The sequence below is a fragment of the Telopea speciosissima genome, chromosome 3 (assembly GCF_018873765.1).
Source record: "Telopea speciosissima isolate NSW1024214 ecotype Mountain lineage chromosome 3, Tspe_v1, whole genome shotgun sequence".
NCBI classification, from domain to species: Eukaryota; Viridiplantae; Streptophyta; class Magnoliopsida; order Proteales; family Proteaceae; genus Telopea; species Telopea speciosissima.
In genome coordinates, this window is record NC_057918.1 from 36,319,748 (window position 1) to 36,341,135 (window position 21,388).

Genomic DNA, 21,388 nt, shown 5'->3' on the forward strand with positions numbered 1-21,388 from the left:
GTGGTAGAGCTGTGGGAACACTTGTTTGTTCCATATTTTGGACCTTATTTCTATGGAACAATATGCTAAGATTGAAACATGGAAGAATGGAAGAATTGAAATCTTAGATCATTACTTAATTTTTATTAAATAAATAATAATAAAATAATTCAATAGTTTCTTTTTTATTATATTTAAATTTATATTTTAGTATATTTAGAATAGTTATAATCAATTTAGAATTATATTTTTGTTCTAATACTAATATTATAATTTGTTTTTTTTTTTATTAAAATTCTATCAGTATATAGAATCCGTGTGGATACGAGACCAAAATTGCATTTCTTGGAGATCATTATGTTTGACAAAGTCGAAAGCGGGAGCTACTAAAAAAACACACACAGAGGATCTTAATTGGTCGGTTTGGACCCATTTTTAATTGTTATTGGGCCAACCTGAAACCAAATAGTTATGGAAGTTTTCGTTTTTAATTCCAAACTGATTTGGTCCAGTTTCTTATCAATTTTGTTATTGGTATGTAATCGGCTATTATCATGCATGGTCTAGTCCGGTTTCAATTTCTTATTGGGTTACTATCAGCCCAGTCTTGGATTTTTATTGGGTTCCGTCCTGTTTTTGGCTTTGGTCAGTCTTTTTCACCGATTTCATAAAATCACAATCCGAAACCAAATCAATAAGGGTTAGTTCGATGCAGTCCATGTTGAACCGGTCAGTCCGACTGATTCGGGCTGAACTTGACACCCTTAGAGCATTTATATGATACAAAATTGTTGAGTTTTTTTTTTGGTGCATTGAAATTGTTGAGTTTGGTCTTCTAAGAGAGGAGAGATATTGATATGGGCTCACTCTTATTTGCTGCGTGGTAGAGATATTGATAGATCATTACACTGTGGTCAAGAGTTTAAGAATCATTTATTGTTGGTGAAAGGTTATGTGCACAACTAGCTCGGTCATGTACCAAACTGTTGGATGGGCATGACTATGTAGGGTTCATGATCTTTCATCCTCATCCAATGATTGGTGCACAAAGATTTACCATGCATGGTCGTGCACAAAACCTCTCCCTTTTATTTTTTATAGGAAATGTTTTTCTTCACATATGGTCAAGGATCACCCACAAATCTAAAATTATCATTACTTTCCTCCTCTACCCTCCTCTATGTGTTGAAGGTTTGAAATGCCTTTCACTCTTTCTTGATGCTCATCCAAGCACAATGATGGCCACTAAAGGAAAACTTAACACTTTCTGTTATATTAGGCATATACTGTAAGACAAAGCAGATATACAGAAATAGAGAAATACCTGTTATCGCACACCAGTTGCAGAGTGAAACGAACCAGAAGGAAGAAGCACGGACAATCGAGTTGAGTCGTATCTGTAAGATACTTTCCTTAAGGATTTAGATGCCCCCTCTTCTGCAACGGGGTTGACCTTGCACCTTACCCTCCAAGATAAATACAACTCCTAAACGTATAAGTTGCGAACCTAATACGAGTACCGGGGATATCAAACGGCTATACAACCCTCTTATTACTTAAACAAAAATACAGATTCGCTCTGGAACGGATCTGCTAGGGACAATACGTCTCGCTTTTCTATATCAAAAACAGGCATGACATGGTGTATATATATAATACTCGAGTACCCTTTCATGAAGGGATATATCCGTATGAATACGGGTGATATACGTACAGGGGTGTAACCCTTACATGGGAGGTGTGACCGATGTATACCTCCACGTACACGGAGGGGTGTAACTATTCATATATATGTACGAATAGACAAGTGTGGTTCAACCGTATAGATGAACCACGGGTGAACCAAATCGAGTTTTAAACAAAACATTAAAACTCCTATAAGGTTTTGGTTACACCCACACCCACACCCCGACCCCGACCCCGACCCCGACCCCGACCTCGGCCACGGCCCGGCCCGACTCGGCTCTGTTTTCTATATCAAAAACAGCATGACATGGTGTATATATATATATCGAGTACCCTTTCATGAAGGGATACATCCGTATGAATACAGGTGATATACGTACAGGGGTGTAACCCTTACATGGGAGGTGTGACCGTATGTATACCTCCACGTACACGGAGGGGGTGTAACTATTCATATATATGTACGAATAGACAAGTGTGGTTCAACCGTATAGATGAACCACGGGTGAACCAAATCGAGTTTTAAACAAAACATTAAAAATCCTATAAGGTTTTGGTTACACCCACACCCCGACCCCGACCCCGACCCCGACCCCGACCCCGACCTCGGCCACGGCCACGGCCCGGCCCGACTCGGCTCTATTTTCTATATCAAAAACAGGCATGACATGGTGTATATATATAATACTGGAGTACCCTTTCATGAAGGGATACATCCGCATGAATACAGGTGATATACGTACAGGGGTGTAACCCTTACATGGGAGGTGTGACCGTATGTATACCTCCCCGTACAGGGAGGGGGTGTAACTATTCATATATATGTACGAATAGACAAGTGTGGTTCAACCGTATAGATGAACCACGGGTGAACCAAATCGAGTTTTAAACAAAACATTAAAACTCCTATAAGGTTTTGGTTACACCCACACCCACACCCACACCCACACCCCGACCCCGACCCCGACCCCGACCTCGGCCACGGCCCGGCCCGGCTCGGCTCGGCGCGCGCGCGCGCGATTCAAAAGCACCCCAAGGACCCCCCACACACTAGAGAGTAGGGTGTCTTCCTCTCCAAAAGGCTCACACCTTAAGGAAACAATCCTATATATATACCCCTCAAGTAACTCTCCCACAACCAATGTGGGACTATTCTTGAGCTCAATTCTAGCCTCTTGCACACAAGAGAGTACAACCAATTTCAAACAAAATAGAGGAGGGAAACAAAAAAGGAGGGAATGAAACAAAACACAATTTTGAAACTTTGACACACACTTGAAAAAGTGCTTTTTGAAACAAGTGCTTTGACCCAAAGTGCTTCTATAAAATAATAATACAACACTTTCTTATATTACTTTGTGTGTGCACACTAGGGCTAAGTTATGTCACCGGTCACCGGTCACTCTCCTTCAGACCTAGACATCCCTAATGGTGTAATCCAATTGTTGTGAATTGATCTCCAATATAAATCAGCTTTATAGGTCTTTCCAATAATTGTTGCACTCAATTATGGAGCCACATCAGACACACTTGGTTTGTGCTCAATCGATGATAGAAGTAAACTTTGAAGGCTTCTCAAAACAATAAAACAAATGAAAAAAAAAACTAGAGAGCGAGAGAGAAGAGGTGGAGGACCCTTAGGACGATTAAGATGTTCTCTATAAACCAGTATTTATAGAGAAGAGATGTCTCTTGTGTTAAGAAAACAACGTCCAGGAGTAGCGATTTGCAGAAGAAAACGAAAAAGAGAAATCACACAACGCACAACACCAAAATTTACGTGGTTCACTCTCAAAAATGAGAAGCTACGTCTACGGCCGAGCAACAGAATAGATTTCACTATCTTTGAATGTTACAAAACTCTCATACAATCCTCTTAGAGATAAAAATATTATATAGAGAAGTCCTAATCCAAAAAAGTACAGAAATACCCCTAGACCCAAAAAAGCTAAACAAGATAATATCGAACCAAAACATAATATATGTCTTATATCGATTCGAAAATCTCGACGAGTCCAACACAATTCACCTCCTCTGATAGTGATGTATCCATTTTTTAGGCCATCTGAGCTCATTTCGAGGCCAAAATGACCCTCCAAAAATACTAACTATACTTTTTGAATCGAAATCAAACTTCACCAATAACATCTTGCCTGTCTAAGAAGTCTCATAAGATGTGTCTATCATAGAAAGGAATAAACTAGCCATTGACGGTCGACCATTCCCCCTAAGTCGCAAAAACCATGTTCTCAGAGAAGCTTCCTTCGGCTTCAGTCAGTCAACCCTATCATATATGGCTGATCAACTGTCTCCCCCTGTATGCGAGTCAATTCACGCACATGAAGTGTATGAGCTGGCCAAATTCTGAGAGACAACATTTTTGAGCGAATAACAAGTAGGTAAGAACTAATAAGAAGGTATTTGAAATCTTTATTTATTTATTTATTTTTATTTAAAACAGCACAATATAACTCAATGGAAAAGAGACTGGAATTTTAATGTGTGTAAGCTTCTTAATCTCATATCTTCGGATGTAACGATTTCGATTCTCTCGTACTGAGAGAATGTCTTTAGATTTGCTGACTTGGATTGGCCGGCCAATTCCGTTAATCTATCCGATCCTGATTCCTTGAACCCTTCTCCTTCTGCCATTGGATTTTATAGAAAAACGTCCAGGTTCGGGTCCAAGTCCAACCAGTGAGCCCTTTGGGCCGGCAGTAACTTTTGTAAGATCGGCAGCAACTCGGCACTCCCTTATGTCTCGAGCTGTTTAAGTGCTCTTTAGCTTAAAAAGCAAAAAAAGCAAGAAAGCAAATCTTTACCAAAAAATATAAATTAATTAATAGTCATTTGGGGATTCGTAGAAATTGTTGTATTTTTGTATTGAGTAAATTACTTGTACCTCCTCTAGAACGGATCATTATTATCTCTTATTCTCTGTCTGGTACAATGGTTCAGTTCCTCTCATAAGAGTGGGAAATGACGATCTAACCCTCTGCCCGAACACACTGCCCGAGGAAGGTTAAAACGTCATTTCCGCCTCCCTATGAGAGGAACTGGACCACTGTAGTGAATAGGGAACATGACAGGAAAAACATTCCCTCTAGAATTAACCCGTAACTCGTAAGTTACGTTTTGGGGGAAAAAAAAAAAATACACATACTTCATCCACTCTAACAAATAAATATTAGAGTGTTGGTCAATGTTAAGTGATGTTGTCAACATGTAAGATTCTTTTTTTTTTTGGGTGTTGGATATCTCACGTATGATATATTAGGTTTATGTACCTCACGTTTTATAAATATTAGGTTTGAAATATATTATATTTATGGGTAATTTACGAAAAACCTCCTAAAAATGAAACGATACTCAAATCACCCCCCTCTTATTTGAAAGTACTCATTCGTCCCCCTCTACAGTAACGATAATATCTTAAGTCAAACCAAAAAATGAAAAGACATTTTAACCTCAACCAAAATAAGATTAACAATGACAATTGAAGTACTCAACATTTGTAGAAAATGCACTTTAGATACCCAAAGCTTGTAAATTATATTTAGGATACCAATTTTGATATGTCCAATTATACCTTAGATCACCACCACCACTACAACCACCATTGCCCTAGTCACCACCACCACCATTACCGCCGTGCAGTCCCATCCCACACCATCCTCTTTCAGCGCAATCATCACGTTCCCCTCCCCCTCTCTCTCTCTACTCCTATTTTGATTTATACCACCATTGATGTGATCTGCAAATTCCATTCTGCACTGTGAACCATTCATTCCAAATTCCCCTTTATTTCATAGCTTTTAATGAACAAATTTTATTGCCCAAATTTGAAAAAAAAGTCGAAGGTTGTGCTTCCGTCCTTGCTTTGCTACTTCCCTACTACATCGCCTAGTTGACTTGGCATCTTTTCAAGCCATCTAGGAGTTTGGGAGATCACCACTTGACAATAAACTGTTCTCATAAGATCATATATAATCAAGCACGATGGCAGGACCTAAATGAAAATCCCATCAAAATTAGAAGAACCAATGAATCAGAGATAAAACCCATTCAGCACAACCTTCGATTGTCGAAACCCTTTTTCCCAGAAGAAACCATAACCCTAAATGCCATATTTGCAGAGACTAAAGCCTAAGAAGCCATTGAACAAGCCATCGAACTGGCCGAGCTTCTGGTTCAAAGACAAAACTCACAAGCATATGGTTATGAAGATGCAGTTGGATTCAGGCAAATTAGTTACTGCTGCAAGAGACCACAATGGTGGTTGTTAAAACCCTAACTCCATTCGATTTAGTAATTTGGGGAAGAAGGAGAGAGAATATTCCCTTTTCGATTCTTTGTTTTAATTAAAAAAAAAATACATGTTGGGTTTTTTAGATCCAAAGATAAAATAGTAATTATACACTGATCAAGGGTAGTTTAGGATTTTAAATAAATTTAACTAGCTGACTTCATCAGTTAACAATGTAAAACTAACAATAGAGATTAATCTGTAATATAGGACTCTAATGCAGGGGGTATTCTGAGTATTTTCAAATAAGAGGAGGTGACTTGAGTATCATTCCATTTTCAGGGGATGTTTCGTAATTTATCCTATTTTTATTAATATTATATATTTTTTTGGTAATATATTAATATTACATTTGAGTATTTTTTTTTAATATTTTAAATTTTATCTACCGATATTATGATTGGTAATACATTTTTTCCCTCAATTTTTGATAAATCGGTCGTGACACCTACTCTTAGTGGGAAAGACAGTGATATAACGGAAAGACAATATTTCAAGTCAGTACCTTAATGTATCATTTTTCTTGGTCAAACTATCCTCTCATTGGGGAAAATATTTCTAGAGCTGATGGTACAAAGTTGAAAATGTGGAAAAAAATAACACACTCCAAAGTCTAAACATTACAGGGAACGTTTTCCTTGATTGCAGGGTCAAGGAAGAATTCCTTCAACCACTTTTTAGTATCCGTTAGATTGAAATTATTAAATCTAGACCATTGAATATGAACCGATATGTTGAATCATACAATATATTTTCATCTAAGCATATAGTACATGTCATATATAAATATACATACAAAACTAATTCTACATATATAATAATATGAATATTACAATACAAGGAAAAATTCAAATCTCTTACATACATATTTAAACGGAATTGTTTTAAAATTTATGAAAACCTAAAAATTAGAAATACAAGTCAACTTGTTGTCAAAAAACCAGATAACATTTGAATGAGATATAATTTATCTTTTTATTTTTGGAAAAGGAATGCCATCAGGTTGAACAGGCTATAGTGTGATGTATACTTGTGCTCAGACACAACCATGTGTGAAATGATCGGCACACCCATGGAAAGGTAGAAAAGATGAGGGTGTGTTGGTCATTTCATGCGCTGCTGTGTCCGGGCAGAACACGCCTAGCTGTGAGACGAGGTGGCGTTATCTTTTCCTTTTATCTTTTTATTCTTATTTTTTATAAATATCTGAAGAAATATATTTAAGCCATGCGAGACGAAAACTGAGCTCAATGAACCTCCAGAAAATAAAATAAGGATTCCGAAAAACCTTAAAAAGAATAATTCGAAGCATATTACGTATTCCTATGGGTAAGCAAATTCTATATTCTACAAAACGACTTGTATGACATTCTGATGTCCACTTAGGAACTGAAGCAAAGGGTTTAGTTTTAAATATACGAAGAGAAAATGGATTAATGGAAGCATCCGTCGAGGAGGTGGAGATAAGATTGTTTAAATAGCTAATCATGTAATTTTCTCTTGTTTAAATGAGTTTGAATTCTCAAACTAGCATTTTTATAGGTCAAGAGTCAAGACTCGAGAGGAATATACCATTCTACGAAAACAATTTCTCAGTAAGCTCCACTCCTATTTAATTCCGTGTTTCATTATTGCTAAAATATATTTTTACATTTTCTTTTTGCTTTCTCTTTTTTTTTTTTTTGGGTTTGGTGAGCGGATTACCAGCTGCCGTTTGTTGACTTCTGTTAGATAATGGGGTGCCTGTTCTCCCGAGGACTATCAAGTCTGGTTTCTGGTTTCTTTTTAAAAACTGTCGTATGGGGAATTATCTGGGCTGGATATGAGTTCTCAAAATCCAACCAGGAAGATAAAAGGTGAGATTTTCTTTTCATACTTTCACCACAGAACAGAATTTTGAAGACTACTTTGAACTTTGGATGTTTTATTGGTTTAACTTAAAATTGGGTTGTGAACAAGGATACTTTTTATTGCGTCTCAAGGTAATTCATCTGAAATTAGGTTTTGTAGTAGGCACAGGAAATAAATTGTGATTGATAGGATTTTTGGTAGAAGAAGTCCATATCTGCGGAGAGTTGGGGAGAGGGCATGACTTTTCATAGTAAGAACCCAAATGAGGTCTTGGGGTGGTGTCAGTCTAGCATATAATTTTTTAGAGTGATTGATTTAATGGAGAAGCCCTTGAGAGGGGATTCTCGGGGAGTTGGAGATGGGTTTTACGTAATTTCAGAAACCCATTTATTTGGAATTTGGATTTATGAAAAAGGTAGGTGTTCTTCATGAACTGTTCCTGAATTATGATGGGCTTTGCCTGAGAAGGAGATAGAATTGATTGTTTTCGAGTTAAGTGATTTTTCGATTTAGTTGGGGTCTTAGGGAAATAAGCTTTTCTTTGATGTGATATGATGGTTCAGCTTCTTCATGGGTTAATCTAGATTTTATGGTTTATATGTTTTGCTTGAGTAGTCTTTGGAGGTTTATTTTCCTTTTCTATTTCAATTTCACATTGTTTCTTTGTCTATTTTATCAATTAGAGTTCTTTGAGTTCATTAGTTCATTTTCAGATTTCATACTGGCATGATTTTGAGGCTCTCTCTCTTTTGTACTATGCAGAGAGGAAATTAGTGTACTAGTATTTTTGGTGGTGGGCTATGAAGTGCTTCACTTTCTCCAATGGGGAGAAGAAGGATGAACTGAAGACCACAAAGTCCACCTCAGTTCGGTCCTGGGCATCCTCATCCAGTGGTCTTGAGCTGAGGAGATCAGGGTCTGAGTTCAATTCACAAAATGTCTCGGAGATGAGCACAGAATCTATTGGTCGCTCTCCATTTCCAAGTTTTTCTCAGAAACCCAACAATCTTAGAGTGTTCGTTTACTCAGAGTTGAAGACAGCCACCAGAAACTTCAACAGGTCACTTATGATCGGGGAGGGAGGGTTTGGGTGTGTTTACAGGGGTGTGATCAAAAGTTCAGAAGACCCACAGAACAGGATAGACGTCGCTGTTAAACAGCTAAGCAGGAGAGGATTGCAGGCAAGATTTCTTCCTCCTGATTTTTTTGTGCTAAAGTACTAAAAAATCTAAATATTCATTTATCAGTCCATGTATTTCATAATATGTAAAAGTTGCCTTATTTATAATCGTCTCTGGAAGAACCTAGAATAACAAAATCTGGCGGAAGTAAACTGTAATCTATCCAATTTATTTTTTCAACTCATGTAATGATTAATATAACCTTTAAGGTAGGGAAATGGGAATGGATTTACAGCTAGATGTGATGAAGTGAATCAACAAAGGCAACAGAGGTGCCAATACTTGAAGGAGCTCAAATGTTTCTGTGGGTGAATGAGCATACAAATGTTAGTGGCCGGGTTCATCACTATAAGGTGGCCATGGTTTGCCCTTTAGATTCCATTACATTAATAAAGGATGAACATCACGATAGTCGTACCTGCAAATTGTTGGCATACCGTTATGTTGGTTATTTATTAGGTTGCTTGCACTCGGTAGAGTGGGAAGCTGTAGATTTCACACTCAGGAATCCTGGGTAGAGTTTGGGCATCACAAAATTGTCGATCCTGTAAGAAAACTAACGTGTTTGCTTTATGCACTATACTGGTATATTAAAAAGGGCAAGAAATCCAAGAGACACTTCCTACAGGTGTCTGATGTTTACAGTCATTCAGTTCTGGATATCCTTTCCATTACCTGGAAGGTCTTTTGGATGAGGTCCATCCAATGGTGGCTCTCTTATGGTCTTTGTTAAGTTATGGTCCTATAGGGGTCGTGGACCCTTATTGGACCCATTGGTGTTTGCGCTAGTAGAGTTAGGAAACTCTCATGATAGGGGGCATGTATAGTTGTAGTTGTCTTTGATTAGTTAGTTTCCTTTCTGTTTTTGGTTTCCTTATCTGGTTATACTTCTAGTGCTGTATATCACACATTATAAATAGAACTTGATTGCCCAGCTGTAATACACAGATTCTCTCCATCTCTATCGTCTCCTTCTCTCCTTCTCTCCTTCTCTCAGTTTCTCTTCTTCTTCTTTCTCTGGTTTGCATTCTGGTTATATCATGTTACATGGTGTCAGAGCAATCTGATCAGTACTAGCATCCTCTCCACCAGTATTTTGATAGGCTCTACGTAGATTTCTCTTTTCAGGTGTGCAGCCACCCTGGCTGCAATTAATTGTTATGGAAGTCTAGTTTTATATCAATGAAAAACTAGGTATTGTTTCGATTGGAATCATTACTACCTACTGCTGGCTCTTCATGAATGATCTCATCCACAAGAATTGGTCTCTATTCATATAAAGCTTATCACCTCTGTTTTTCTGGTTGTTCTCTATCATGGTAGCAGAATTACTGTTTCCTAATGGTTTAGGGCTTTTATTGACCATATTGATTAGCACCTTCGACTCTGATCGGGAGTTGATCAGAGTTCCAGATTATCTACTATCAATTGACTCCACTAGAAAGGGAGATACTCTGTTTTTTCAGATTTTCATCAAGATCTATTTCTCGTATTGTCCCTGATCTGACCAGCGGATGTCATTCAATTTTCAAGAGATTATTACCCTCATCTAATAGGAGATTCGATTGCTTTTTGGGGCTCATCTGGCCCCATGATCAGGTGCTATTGAAAATCACCCAATTTCTGGGTTCAATAATGACTTATTTGAAGATATCTGCTGCTTTTATCAGATCTCTTTACAGATCAGTGTCATACTTTGGGGTTTGTTTACTCTATTACTGTTCTTCACATATATTTACTGGTTTATGTGAGACCCATACTGTTTAAGAATCATTCGACCAAATTATGGAGTTCTTTTGCCTCCAGCCATTGCTGATTTCTCAGATCTGAGTTTTATCTTCTTAAATTTTAAGGTTGATTATTGCTGCTACTACTGGTCTTCCTGTGGATTGTTCATACAAATTTCTTTTCTGGCCAGAAGTGTTGTAACCTGACTATTTTATTATTTTCTATTCTGCACGATGGCTGATCCTAAGTCTTCTTCGGAAAACATTAATGTCCAGATCACCACTATAAAACTTAATGGAGTCGACAACTACTTTTTATGGGTTCAGGCAGTCAAAGTATACATCAATGCAAAAGGGAGGTTGAAATGCCTTACATCTGACCCACCCTCTGCTGATTCCAAAGATCCTACTGAGATGAAAGCCTATGAGGAGTGGATGCATGAGAATGACACCCTCCTTATATGGTTGTGGAACAGTATGTATCAGGCTATTGCAGCCAATGTAATGTTCCACCCCACTGCTAAAGGAGTGTGGGATGAGGTGAAGCGAACCTTCTTCCAAGAAAAGAATATCACTCGTATCTATGATTTATATGACAAATTGTTTTCATTCACATAGGGGGACAGATTGTTGAATGAGTAATTCAATGCTTTTGCGGGTATGAGTGAGGAACTCAATATTCATCAGCCTATTACTACTGGTCTGGAACAGTTAAAACGTCAGCGGGAACAGTTTTTATGTTGCAAAATTTATGGCCAGCTTACATCCAGATTATCAGTCTGTCAAGAGTTAGTTACTTGCTGAGGAAAGTGCACCTTCTCTTAATGTGTCATTTGCACCTCTTTAGCATATTGTTGCTCCTTCCCAGGCTGTTACCTCACCCTCTCCTAAAGACAATTCTGTTTGTGTTGTCGGCCGTGGTCGAGGATTCTCTGGGAGAGGACGTGGCTCATGGGGTGGTCATGGCCATGGTGGCAAAAGTACAGGTGGACAGCATAGTGATCGTCCCTCTAGATAGTGTACTTTTTGTGGGAAGCTCAACCATACCATTGATACATGTTGGGCTAAACATGGTCGACCAGAGTAGGCTCCGTCTTTAGCTAATACTGCTGTGTCTAAAGGTACTGCCGCAAAGGTGTCTTCTAGTGACACCAATCTTGCTTCTTCATCTGGAGCTCCTTCATCAGGGTCTGTGTCTCGAAATGACTATAATCATTTGGTTAAACTTCTCCAGAACCTGTAGCCATCTACCGATGCCTTTTCATCCACAGCTACTCTGGCCCACACAAGTACATCAGTGTTCCTTGCACCTACCTCTTTCACTCCGCGGATCATTGATTCTGGTGCATCTACCCAGATGACTAGTACTCTGATATATTTACTTCATTGTCTGAATTGTCTAACTCTACACCATATGGCTGGTTAGTCAGAATTATTATTGTTAAAGTTACCAATTTATGTTGTAAGGGGTACATGACCCATATGTACCGTGGGGGTGCATATGAGTCATGTACACTGCTGGTGGTAGCTTGCTCTACTGTCTTTCTTCTTTTATTAGTCTTCTAGGTAGTTTATGCTTCTATTTCCATGTTTCTATTAGTTTCCTATTGTAACTAGGATAGGAAGCTTCTAGTTATTCTATGAGCTGTAACCTCACATTATTTAAGTCAACAAGGGGTGGAGCTAACACCTCACAGTTTCTGTTTTTCCTAAACAGAAATTCTCTTCTTACTTATTTTATAGACTGCTGGTTTATTATATTAGATATTGTTACATGGTATCAGAGCTCTCATAAACCAGTAATTGATCCCAAGGTTTAAAGTATTGGGTATCGTATCGGAAGGGTGATTTTAAGAGACGTATCATACTGGAGATACGTATCGTATTGTATCAGATACACATGGAAATGGTCAAGATACACATGGAAATACACTTTTGGAGTGGAAAAAAAATAAAATTATAAGTAAGCAATATATAACATGTATCATGCATAAACACTAAAATGGAGAACAACGTATAACGAAACAAGAGACTTTCATCGATTTGAGTACAAATCCTTGCAATGATCAAGTTCGATGTATCAACAAACTTAGTTTTATCTAAATTTATCGATTTATAGCATAAAAAAGGATTAAAAATCATGATTTAAACACAAAGATCAGGTTTTTCTGAAACCTACCTTTTTCTGTGAAATCTCGTTTAATCTCTGATCTCAAAAACAAAATCATTGTCTAATAGTCACATGGGCCTTTTAATGGCCGTATCGACGTGTATCGGTTTGTATCAAACCGTATTGGCCGAATACCGATACATATTGATACTCTCACAGAACCCTTTAAAACCATGATTTAAACACAAAATCAGGTTTTTCTTTGAAGGAAGGTTCTGTTTTTATTGCTAGCCAAGGACCATGGGTTTTCGAGAGGCCGTGGTCGTGGTACAGGTGGCCAAGATACAAGTGGCCAGTATCCTGACAAGTCTACCGTCAGTGTTCCTTTTACGGCACACTATTGATACTTGTTGGGCTAAACACGGTCCTTGCTTTGCCCTATACAACTGATCCTGCTGAGGTTACTCTTCCTCACTTACCAGTTGCTCTCCGCCAAGGTACTCGTACTTGCACCAAAAAGTCCATGACTACCTATCCTATAAAAAATTATATTTCTATCTCTCACCTTCCATCTCCATGGCTTAATTTTTCCTTCTCCTTATCCGCTCATTCCATTCCGAAAAATCATCATGAAGCCTTATCTCAATATGGTGGAAAGTGGCTATGGATACAAAGATGGATGCTCTATTATCCCATTAGACATGGACTCTAGTGGGTTTGCCTCCAGGTAGGGATCCAATGCGATGTTGCTGGGTGTACACCATCAACGACAATCCAAATGGCTCCGTTGCACGACACAAGGCCTGACAAGTTGCCTAGGGGCAAATTCAGACATATGGTGTAAACTACTTTGAGACTTTCTTCCCTGTTGCTCGATTAATTCTGTTCGTGTACTCATTTCTATTGCTGTGAATTTAGATTGGCCACTTCATGAGATGGATATAAAAAATGCCTTTCTTTATGGTGATCTTGATGAGGAGGTGTACATGAAGCAACTTCTAGGGTATGTTGCTCAGGGGGAGAATTCTGCCTGAGGTTGCAAGCTACATAAGGCCATCTATGGATATAAAAAATGCCTTTCTTTATAGTTACTCGTTGTGGGTTTTCACAATGGTATTTTGATCATTTTGTATTTGTTCGACGCTAAGGATTTAAGGTGGTTGTATTAATTGTTTATGTTGATGATATCATAATATCTAGAAATGATGCATCCGGAATTGCAGAAGTAAAAGCTTAACTACATCAATATTTTCAGATGAAAGATTAGAGTATCCTTAAGCATTTTTTGGGTATTGAAGTACTACGGAGTAAGAAAGGAATCAGTCTATCACGGCGGAAGTATGTGTTAGACCTATTATCTGAAATTAGCATGCTTGCCTCCAAACCAGTTGATTCTCTTATGGATCTGCTTCGGAAATTTGGCACTATTATTGGGGAAGACTTCGATGATCCACACTGGTACAGAAGATTGGTGGGGAAGTTGATTTATTTGACTATTACTCGATCTTACATATCCTTTGCAATTGGGGTTATTAGCTAGTGTATGTAGTCATCGAAAATGGTCTATTGAGAGGAAGCTTGTCGGATCTTGAGATATTAGAAGGGGGGCTCCAAGCAAGGGGCTTGTTGATCGTCCTCATCAGAGCGTTGGTTTTTTTTTTTCTTCCGAATATAAATTGGGACCCGGGCCAGCCCCTAAAACTTTATTAATGTCAAAACTTTGAAAAAGAATACAAGGGGGGGATGTACCGCCTTACCCTAACCCAAAGGAGCAATACTCTCAACTAAAACTTGGGCCCAAACCCATACAAACATGACAAGGAAAAACAAAAGCCTATTTTCTGAGGACAGGCAAACAGCACTGTCCTTCCGAAGAATACGCTGCAGATCCCCTGGTGGCTGGCTGCCATAGTGGAAAATGATAGAGAAACCTGTATCACAAGCTAAATTGGCAAGCCAATCAGCTGCCCTGTTACTTTCCCTATAAGCAAAGGATACAAAAGGCCGTGTAGAACAAATTAATGCCATGCACTCCTGGAACCAGTACCATCCCCTCCATAAGTTACTCCTCTTGAGGTTAATCATTCTTACTGTAGTAGCAGAGTCAGAATTTACCACAAAATCTGTGAGGCCTAAATCATGGCACAACTTCAAACCATCTCTCAAAGCTCTTAACTCTGCAACTGAATTTGTGCATTCACCATAGTATCTTGAGAAGGCCGCCAAAACAACACCCTCCTTGTCTCTAATGACCCCTCCACCCCCTCCTACACCCGGATTACCTCTACGAGCACCATCCACATTAAGCTTCACCGAGGCGAAAGGCGGACACCAATAAACAGGGAGAGGATGCTTCAGCCGAGTAGGAGGAGCCGATAATCCAAAACACTGAAGAATTAACATTTCCCTAGTGGAAGCCGAGTGCCTAATCTTGGGGGGATACGGGATGTCTTTCACCCAAACTTTAATGTTCTCAATAATAGAACCTGTAGATCGCATGCTTTCCCCGTGTCTTCTGTTGTTCCTTTCCTTCCAAAGCTCCCAAAGAACCAGGGAAGGTAACAACCCTGTAACATAGGCACTAAGGCTTTTACAACTCGCCGCCTCATGCCAAAGAAAAATACGACTTCTGGCGTCTTGTGAGGGAATCACATCAATATCAAAGACACGTGAAAAATAGTTCCAAACCTTGGTCGCAGTGCCTCCTGCAATCAGGCAATGAGCTGTTGTATCCCTCTTGGGGCTCCCGCAACAGTTGCACTTGGAAGCCAGGGGAATACCAACAAACATCAAAGACTCATCTGTGGGTATTTTTCCATTGAGGAGCTGCCATGTAAAAAATGCTACTTTCGTGGGCAGAGATTTGTTCCAGACCCATCTAGCATAGGAAACCTTAGGCGACCAACACCGCACTTCATTCCAGGCTGATTTAGTTGTGAAATGACCATCACCAGATGGAGTCCAAACCAGAACATCATCCTTGTCCGTAATAGTGAAATTACCACTTGTAATGCTTTGCCTTACCCCTGCCAAGTCAATCTGGTTCAAAATGACCTGCTTCCACATGCCATCCTCCTCTAAGGCATCCTTGACTCGCAAAGTCGTGTCAACCTGAAGGGCGTTGTCCATATAATCAATTAAAGGACCAACCCCTAACCAATTATCTAACCAGAAATATATATTGCCAGAGCCAATTAACCATCTTGACTTGGCCAGCATGAAGTCCTTATGCGCCAGAGCATTTCTCCAAGACTTTGAGCCTATCCCGCTCGACCCTACCAAAGCAATGTGATTATTTTAAAAAATTTAGCCCTGAAGAACTCACTCCACAGCGAGTGGTCAGATAGAATCCTCCATAAACCTTTTAGCCTTAGAGAGAGGCCGAAATCCTCCAGCAGCCTGACCCCCAACCTCCCTTCCTTAAGTAGCTTGCAAACCTTTTGCCAATTCACCCAGTGCCGGCGCTTTCCCCAGTCCGAGCTTCCCCATAATAAGTCAGCGAAAATTCCATAGATCCTACCTAGGACTGCCTTAGGCAGATCCAATGTGGCAAGCACATGGATGAGGATAGAGGCGAGAACATGTTTTAAAAGCATAACACGTCCCTCAGTTGATAAAAGCTTTCCTTTCCAATCCGCCACCTTATTTCTTATTTTTCCAACTAGATCATCAAAGAAACAAATTTTAAGTCTTCCAACATGGATAGGGGGCCCCAAATAAGTTATCAGGAGAGCTTTTCTAGTGAACCCTGTAACGGTCCCCACCATTCGAGCTCTAGCCACAGAGATCTTGTCACCCAACATAAAACAACTTTTTTTGTTTGTTTACCAACTACCCCGAGAAGCCTTCATACCTGCTAATGAAACCCAAAATTTGTTTTAGAGAGCTCTTCAAACACTTAGTAAAGATAATGGTGTCATCTGAAAACAAACAATGAGATATCGGGACACCCCCTGGGAAGCTGGAAATATGATGCACACCCTTCCACAAACAAATTTTTAATGATCCTGCTAAGAACTTCCGCCAAAATAAACAAAGCAGGAGATAAGGGATCCCCTTGTCTCAAGCCCCTAATCGACTTGAAGAAACCCGAAGAGCTACCCCCCATGACTATAGAAAACCAACAATTCTCCGTAGTTTTCCTAATTAAATTAATCCAATCATCGGAGAACCCAAATTTTGAGAGGACCAAATAGAGGAACTTCCAGTCCAAGCGGTCATAAGCCTTCGCCATATCCAACTTTAGAATCACATTGCCTCCTCGAGTCTTCCTGTTTAAATCCTAAACGACCTCTTAGACAATGGAAATATAATCATGGATATACCCGCCCTGAACAAAAGTGCCCTGCTCTTCCGCTATCGTGGTAGGGAGCAACACAGTCAACCTAGAAACAATAATTTTGGCAATAATTTTATAGGAAAAATTACAAAGATTAATGGGCCGAAAATCAGACACTACCTCAAGGTTGTCCTTTTTTGGAATAAGCACCAGGTTGGTAGAGGTGAAGCTTCTAGGAAGAAAACCCCCATCAAAAAAATCTTTCACTGCCGCCCAGACATCACTTTCAACAACGTCCCAGCATGCTGTGAAAAAATATCCAGGAAAACCATCAGGGCCCAGAGCGCTGTCGCTTGACAAGGAGAAAACCGCCCATTTCACTTCCTCTAAAGAGGGGGAATCCAAGAGAGAAACATTATCTTCCTTCGTCACAATCTGGGGAATATGAGTAAGCAACTCCTCATCAACCAAACACCCTTGAGAGGCAAAAATGTCTGAGAAATGTCTCACCGCCGTTGCCTGCACCCCCTCCTGGTTAGTAATCCACTCACCATCTCCGTACTTGATTTTGTGGATACCACTCTGCTTTCTTCTGACATTAACCATGGAATGAAAAAATTTAGTATTCCGATCCCCTTCCTTTAACCAGGTAACTCTACGCTAGCAAGCATGTCACAGGCCACCTCCGCCCTGCTAACCGAATCCTCTACATCCCTGACTTTCTGGTGTATATTACCAAACACCTCCCCATTCCACGTTCGAAGAGCACTACGAAGATGTTTAAGATGAACATCACAAAGAGAGGCGAGCCAAAAATAGGCATCTCCCACTAGCTCTTAATAAAATATTGAAAGTTCAGGTGCAATAACCACATTTGTTGGAACTTAAATGTTCAAAAGGAATGGTTACCAGTTTCTGAAGCAGCGAGCCAAAGTGGTGCATGACCCGAGCAGGTTCTGTTTAAATGGGTTACCTCACACTTGGGAAAAGCAGCTAACTAGGCAGAGCTCACCAGAAACCGGTCCAACCTAGCCATGACCTTTCCCGCACCGTTCTGGTTATTCGACCAGGTGAAAATATTACCTACATACCCCGCATCAATGAGGGCAGCACTACTCACAAAGTTACCAAAGTCATCCATTGACAACGAGCAAGCCGGCCTGCCACCTATTTTTTCCAAGGAGGACACAACAACGTTAAAATCACCCCCTACAGTCCAGGGAAGGGTGGTAGGCCTAGAGAACTGATCTAACGCCTCCCACATTTCCCTCCTCTCAACCACTGAGCAAAGCCCATGGACAAAAGTGATATGAAAATTAACCGCATTGGCAGCCAGGCATTCCAGCGTGACAAATTGGCGATGTTCCTCCACCACTTTAACCTGCATCGTATCTCTCCAATAAATCCAAATTCTCTCCATAGTATACACCACATCCAAACCAATCCTTTTCATCACCACTCGCGCCTTAGAGGATTGTGCTTTTGGCTCTGCAATAGCCACAATGTCAACTTTTTGCAATTTAACCATCGCTTTCAGCCGCCTAGAAGTAGGCTTGTTCCCAATTCCCCGAGCATTCCAGAATAAACAATTCATTTGGAGCCAATAAAAAAAGTATCCACCGGTCCCATCGACCTTGTTATTCGCCTTTAGATCCCCCCCTTAGAAGGACGTGCACGCTTCAATTTCTTTCTCTTGTACACCTGGGTAACGCTGAAGGCTACAAACTTAGTGGACAAACGTTTCATCAGAGTGTTGATTTGTTAGGATATTTTGATGCTGATTGAGCTAGTGTTGATGGTGACAGAAGCAGACCACTGTGGCTAGATCTAGTGTTGAGGCTGAGTATAGAGCTATGACTCATATTGCAGCTGAACTGATGTAGTTAAGATCTCTATTCCAAGAGTTGGATTTTGCAGTCACTCAACCTATGAAGATGTTCTGTGATAACCAAGCTGCTATCTACTTCCCTAACAACCTGGTGTTTCATGAGAGGACAAAACACATTAAGGTTGATTGTCATTTTGTATGGAGTGCCATTATGAAGAAGCTCATTGTTACACCTTTTGTTTCCTTTGCTGATCAACTTGGTAATATGTTTACCAAGCCTTTATTTGGACCTACTTTCCATAAGAATTGTTCCAAGTTGGGCATGGGTAACCTATATGCTCCTTGTAAGGGGTATATGACCCATATGTACTGTGGAGGACATATGAATCATGTACATAGTTGGCGGTAGCTTGCTCTACTATCTTTCTTCTTTAATTAGTCTTCTAAATAGTTTATATTTTTATTTCTATGTTTCTATTAGTTTCCTTTTGTAACTAGGATAGGAAGCTTCTAGTTATTCTATGAGCTGTAACCTCACATTATTTAAGTCAACAAGGGGTGGAGCTAACACCTCACGGTTTTTGTTTTTCCTACACAAAAACTCTCTTCTTCCTTTTTTGCTATACTACTGGTGTATTAGATTTGATATTTTTACAATTATCAACCCATATGATTGTTTTGACCCAAGTACGTCCCTATTGACTTACCAGTGGCTCTTCACAAAGGTATCCGTTTTTACACTAAGAAATCCTTGACTGCTTATCCAATTAAAAACTTTGTTTCTATATCTCACCTTCCATATCCTTTACATAGTCTTACTTTAACTTTGTCTACTAATTCTATTCTTATGAATCCTTATGAGGCTTTATCTCATCTTGGGTGAAAAGTGACTATGGAAACTGAAATGAATGCCTTAATTTCTCGACAGACATGGACTCAGGTGGATTTACCTCCTGGCAAGGATCTTGTGTGGTGTCACTGGGTGTATACAATTAAGTACAATCCAGATGGTTTCGTTGAACGGCTTAAGGCCCGTTTAGTTGCGAAGGGTTATATTCAAATGTATGGTGTGTATTACTTTGAGACCTTTTCACCAGTCAAAGGGCGTACCTAGTGCACGAGGCTTCCGCCACTGCGGGGTTTAGGGAGGGTCATAATGTACGCAGCCTTATCCTTGCTTTCGCAGAGAGGCTGTTTCCAGACTCGAACCCGAGACCTTTTCTTGCTCATCTTAATTCGGTTTGTGTTTTTATATCATTAGCTGTCAATCTGGACTGGGTTCTTTAACAGTTAGATATTAAGAATGCTTTTTTATATTGTGATTTGCATGAGGAGCTGTATATGGAGCAACCTCTAGGGTATATTGCTCAGGGGGAGAATTCACAGAGTATGTAAGCTACACAAGGCTAGTTATGGTTTGAAATAGTCACCTAGAGCCTAGTTTGAAAAATTCAGCTCGATTGTTACTATGTGTGGTTTCTCACAATGTTATTCTAATCACTCGGTCTTTGTTTGTCATGAGGGTTCTAAGGTGGTTGTGCTAGTTGTTTAAATTGATGACATTATTGTATCTGGTGATGATGCATCTGATATTGCAAAGGTGAAATCTTTTCTCCATCAACATTTTTCGATGGAAGACTTGGGTTTCCTCAACTATTTCCTTGCTATTGAAGTACCACAAAGCAAGAAAGTAATTAGTCTATCACAATGGAAATGTCTTGGATCTTTTGTCAGAAAGTGGTATGATAGCATGTAAACTAATTAATCCTCTTATGGATCCACATCAGAAGTTTGGCACAGATGATGGTGAAGTTTTTTATGATATACACCAGTACAAGAGATTAGTTGGAAAGCTTATTTATATAACTGTTACTAGACCTGACATTTCCTTTGTTGTGGGTATTATTAGTCAATTTATGCAGTCGCCAAAGAAAGTTCACTGGGAAGCAGCTTGTCGCATCTTAAGGTACCTAAAGGGGGCTCCAGGGAAAGGGCTCATTTATTGTTCACATCAGAATGTTGATCTGGTACGGTTTTTTGATGCTGATTATGTCGGTGCTGATGGTGATAGGAGATCTACCACAAGTTGTTGCACGTTTATTGGTGGCAATCTTGTCTCGTGGTATAATAAGAAACAGACAATTGTGGCTAAATCCAATGTTCTGCTGAATATAGGGCTATGGCTCATACTACAGCTGAGTTAATGTGTTTGAAATCTCTTCTTCATGAGTTGGGTTTTCCTATTACTCAACCTATGAAGATGTTTTGTGATAATCAAGCTGCAAACTACATTGCTAGCAACCCGGTGTTCCAGAAAAAGGACCAAACATATTGAGGTTGACTGCCACTTTGTGAGGGATGCTGTTATGAAGATGCTGATTGTTACTCCATTCGTGTCATTTGCTGACCAGTTGGTTATTCTATTTACCAAGTCGCCTTTT

The 21,388-nt window shown here is 39.6% G+C and overlaps 1 protein-coding gene across 1 annotated transcript in view; it reads left to right on the forward strand.

Moving 5' to 3' along the window:
- Nucleotides 1-7,932: 7,932 nt before the first annotated feature.
- The window catches only part of LOC122655125 (serine/threonine-protein kinase PCRK1-like), a gene marked incomplete at its 3' end in the record, with an annotated part of 31,994 nt that continues 18,538 nt past the window's right edge, over nt 7,933-21,388 (forward strand). Inside the window, exons 1-2 of the mRNA XM_043849358.1 lie at nt 7,933-7,953; nt 8,585-9,003. Coding sequence (XP_043705293.1) covers nt 8,623-9,003 — 381 coding nt within the window. The remainder of the gene's footprint in view (nt 7,954-8,584; nt 9,004-21,388) is intronic.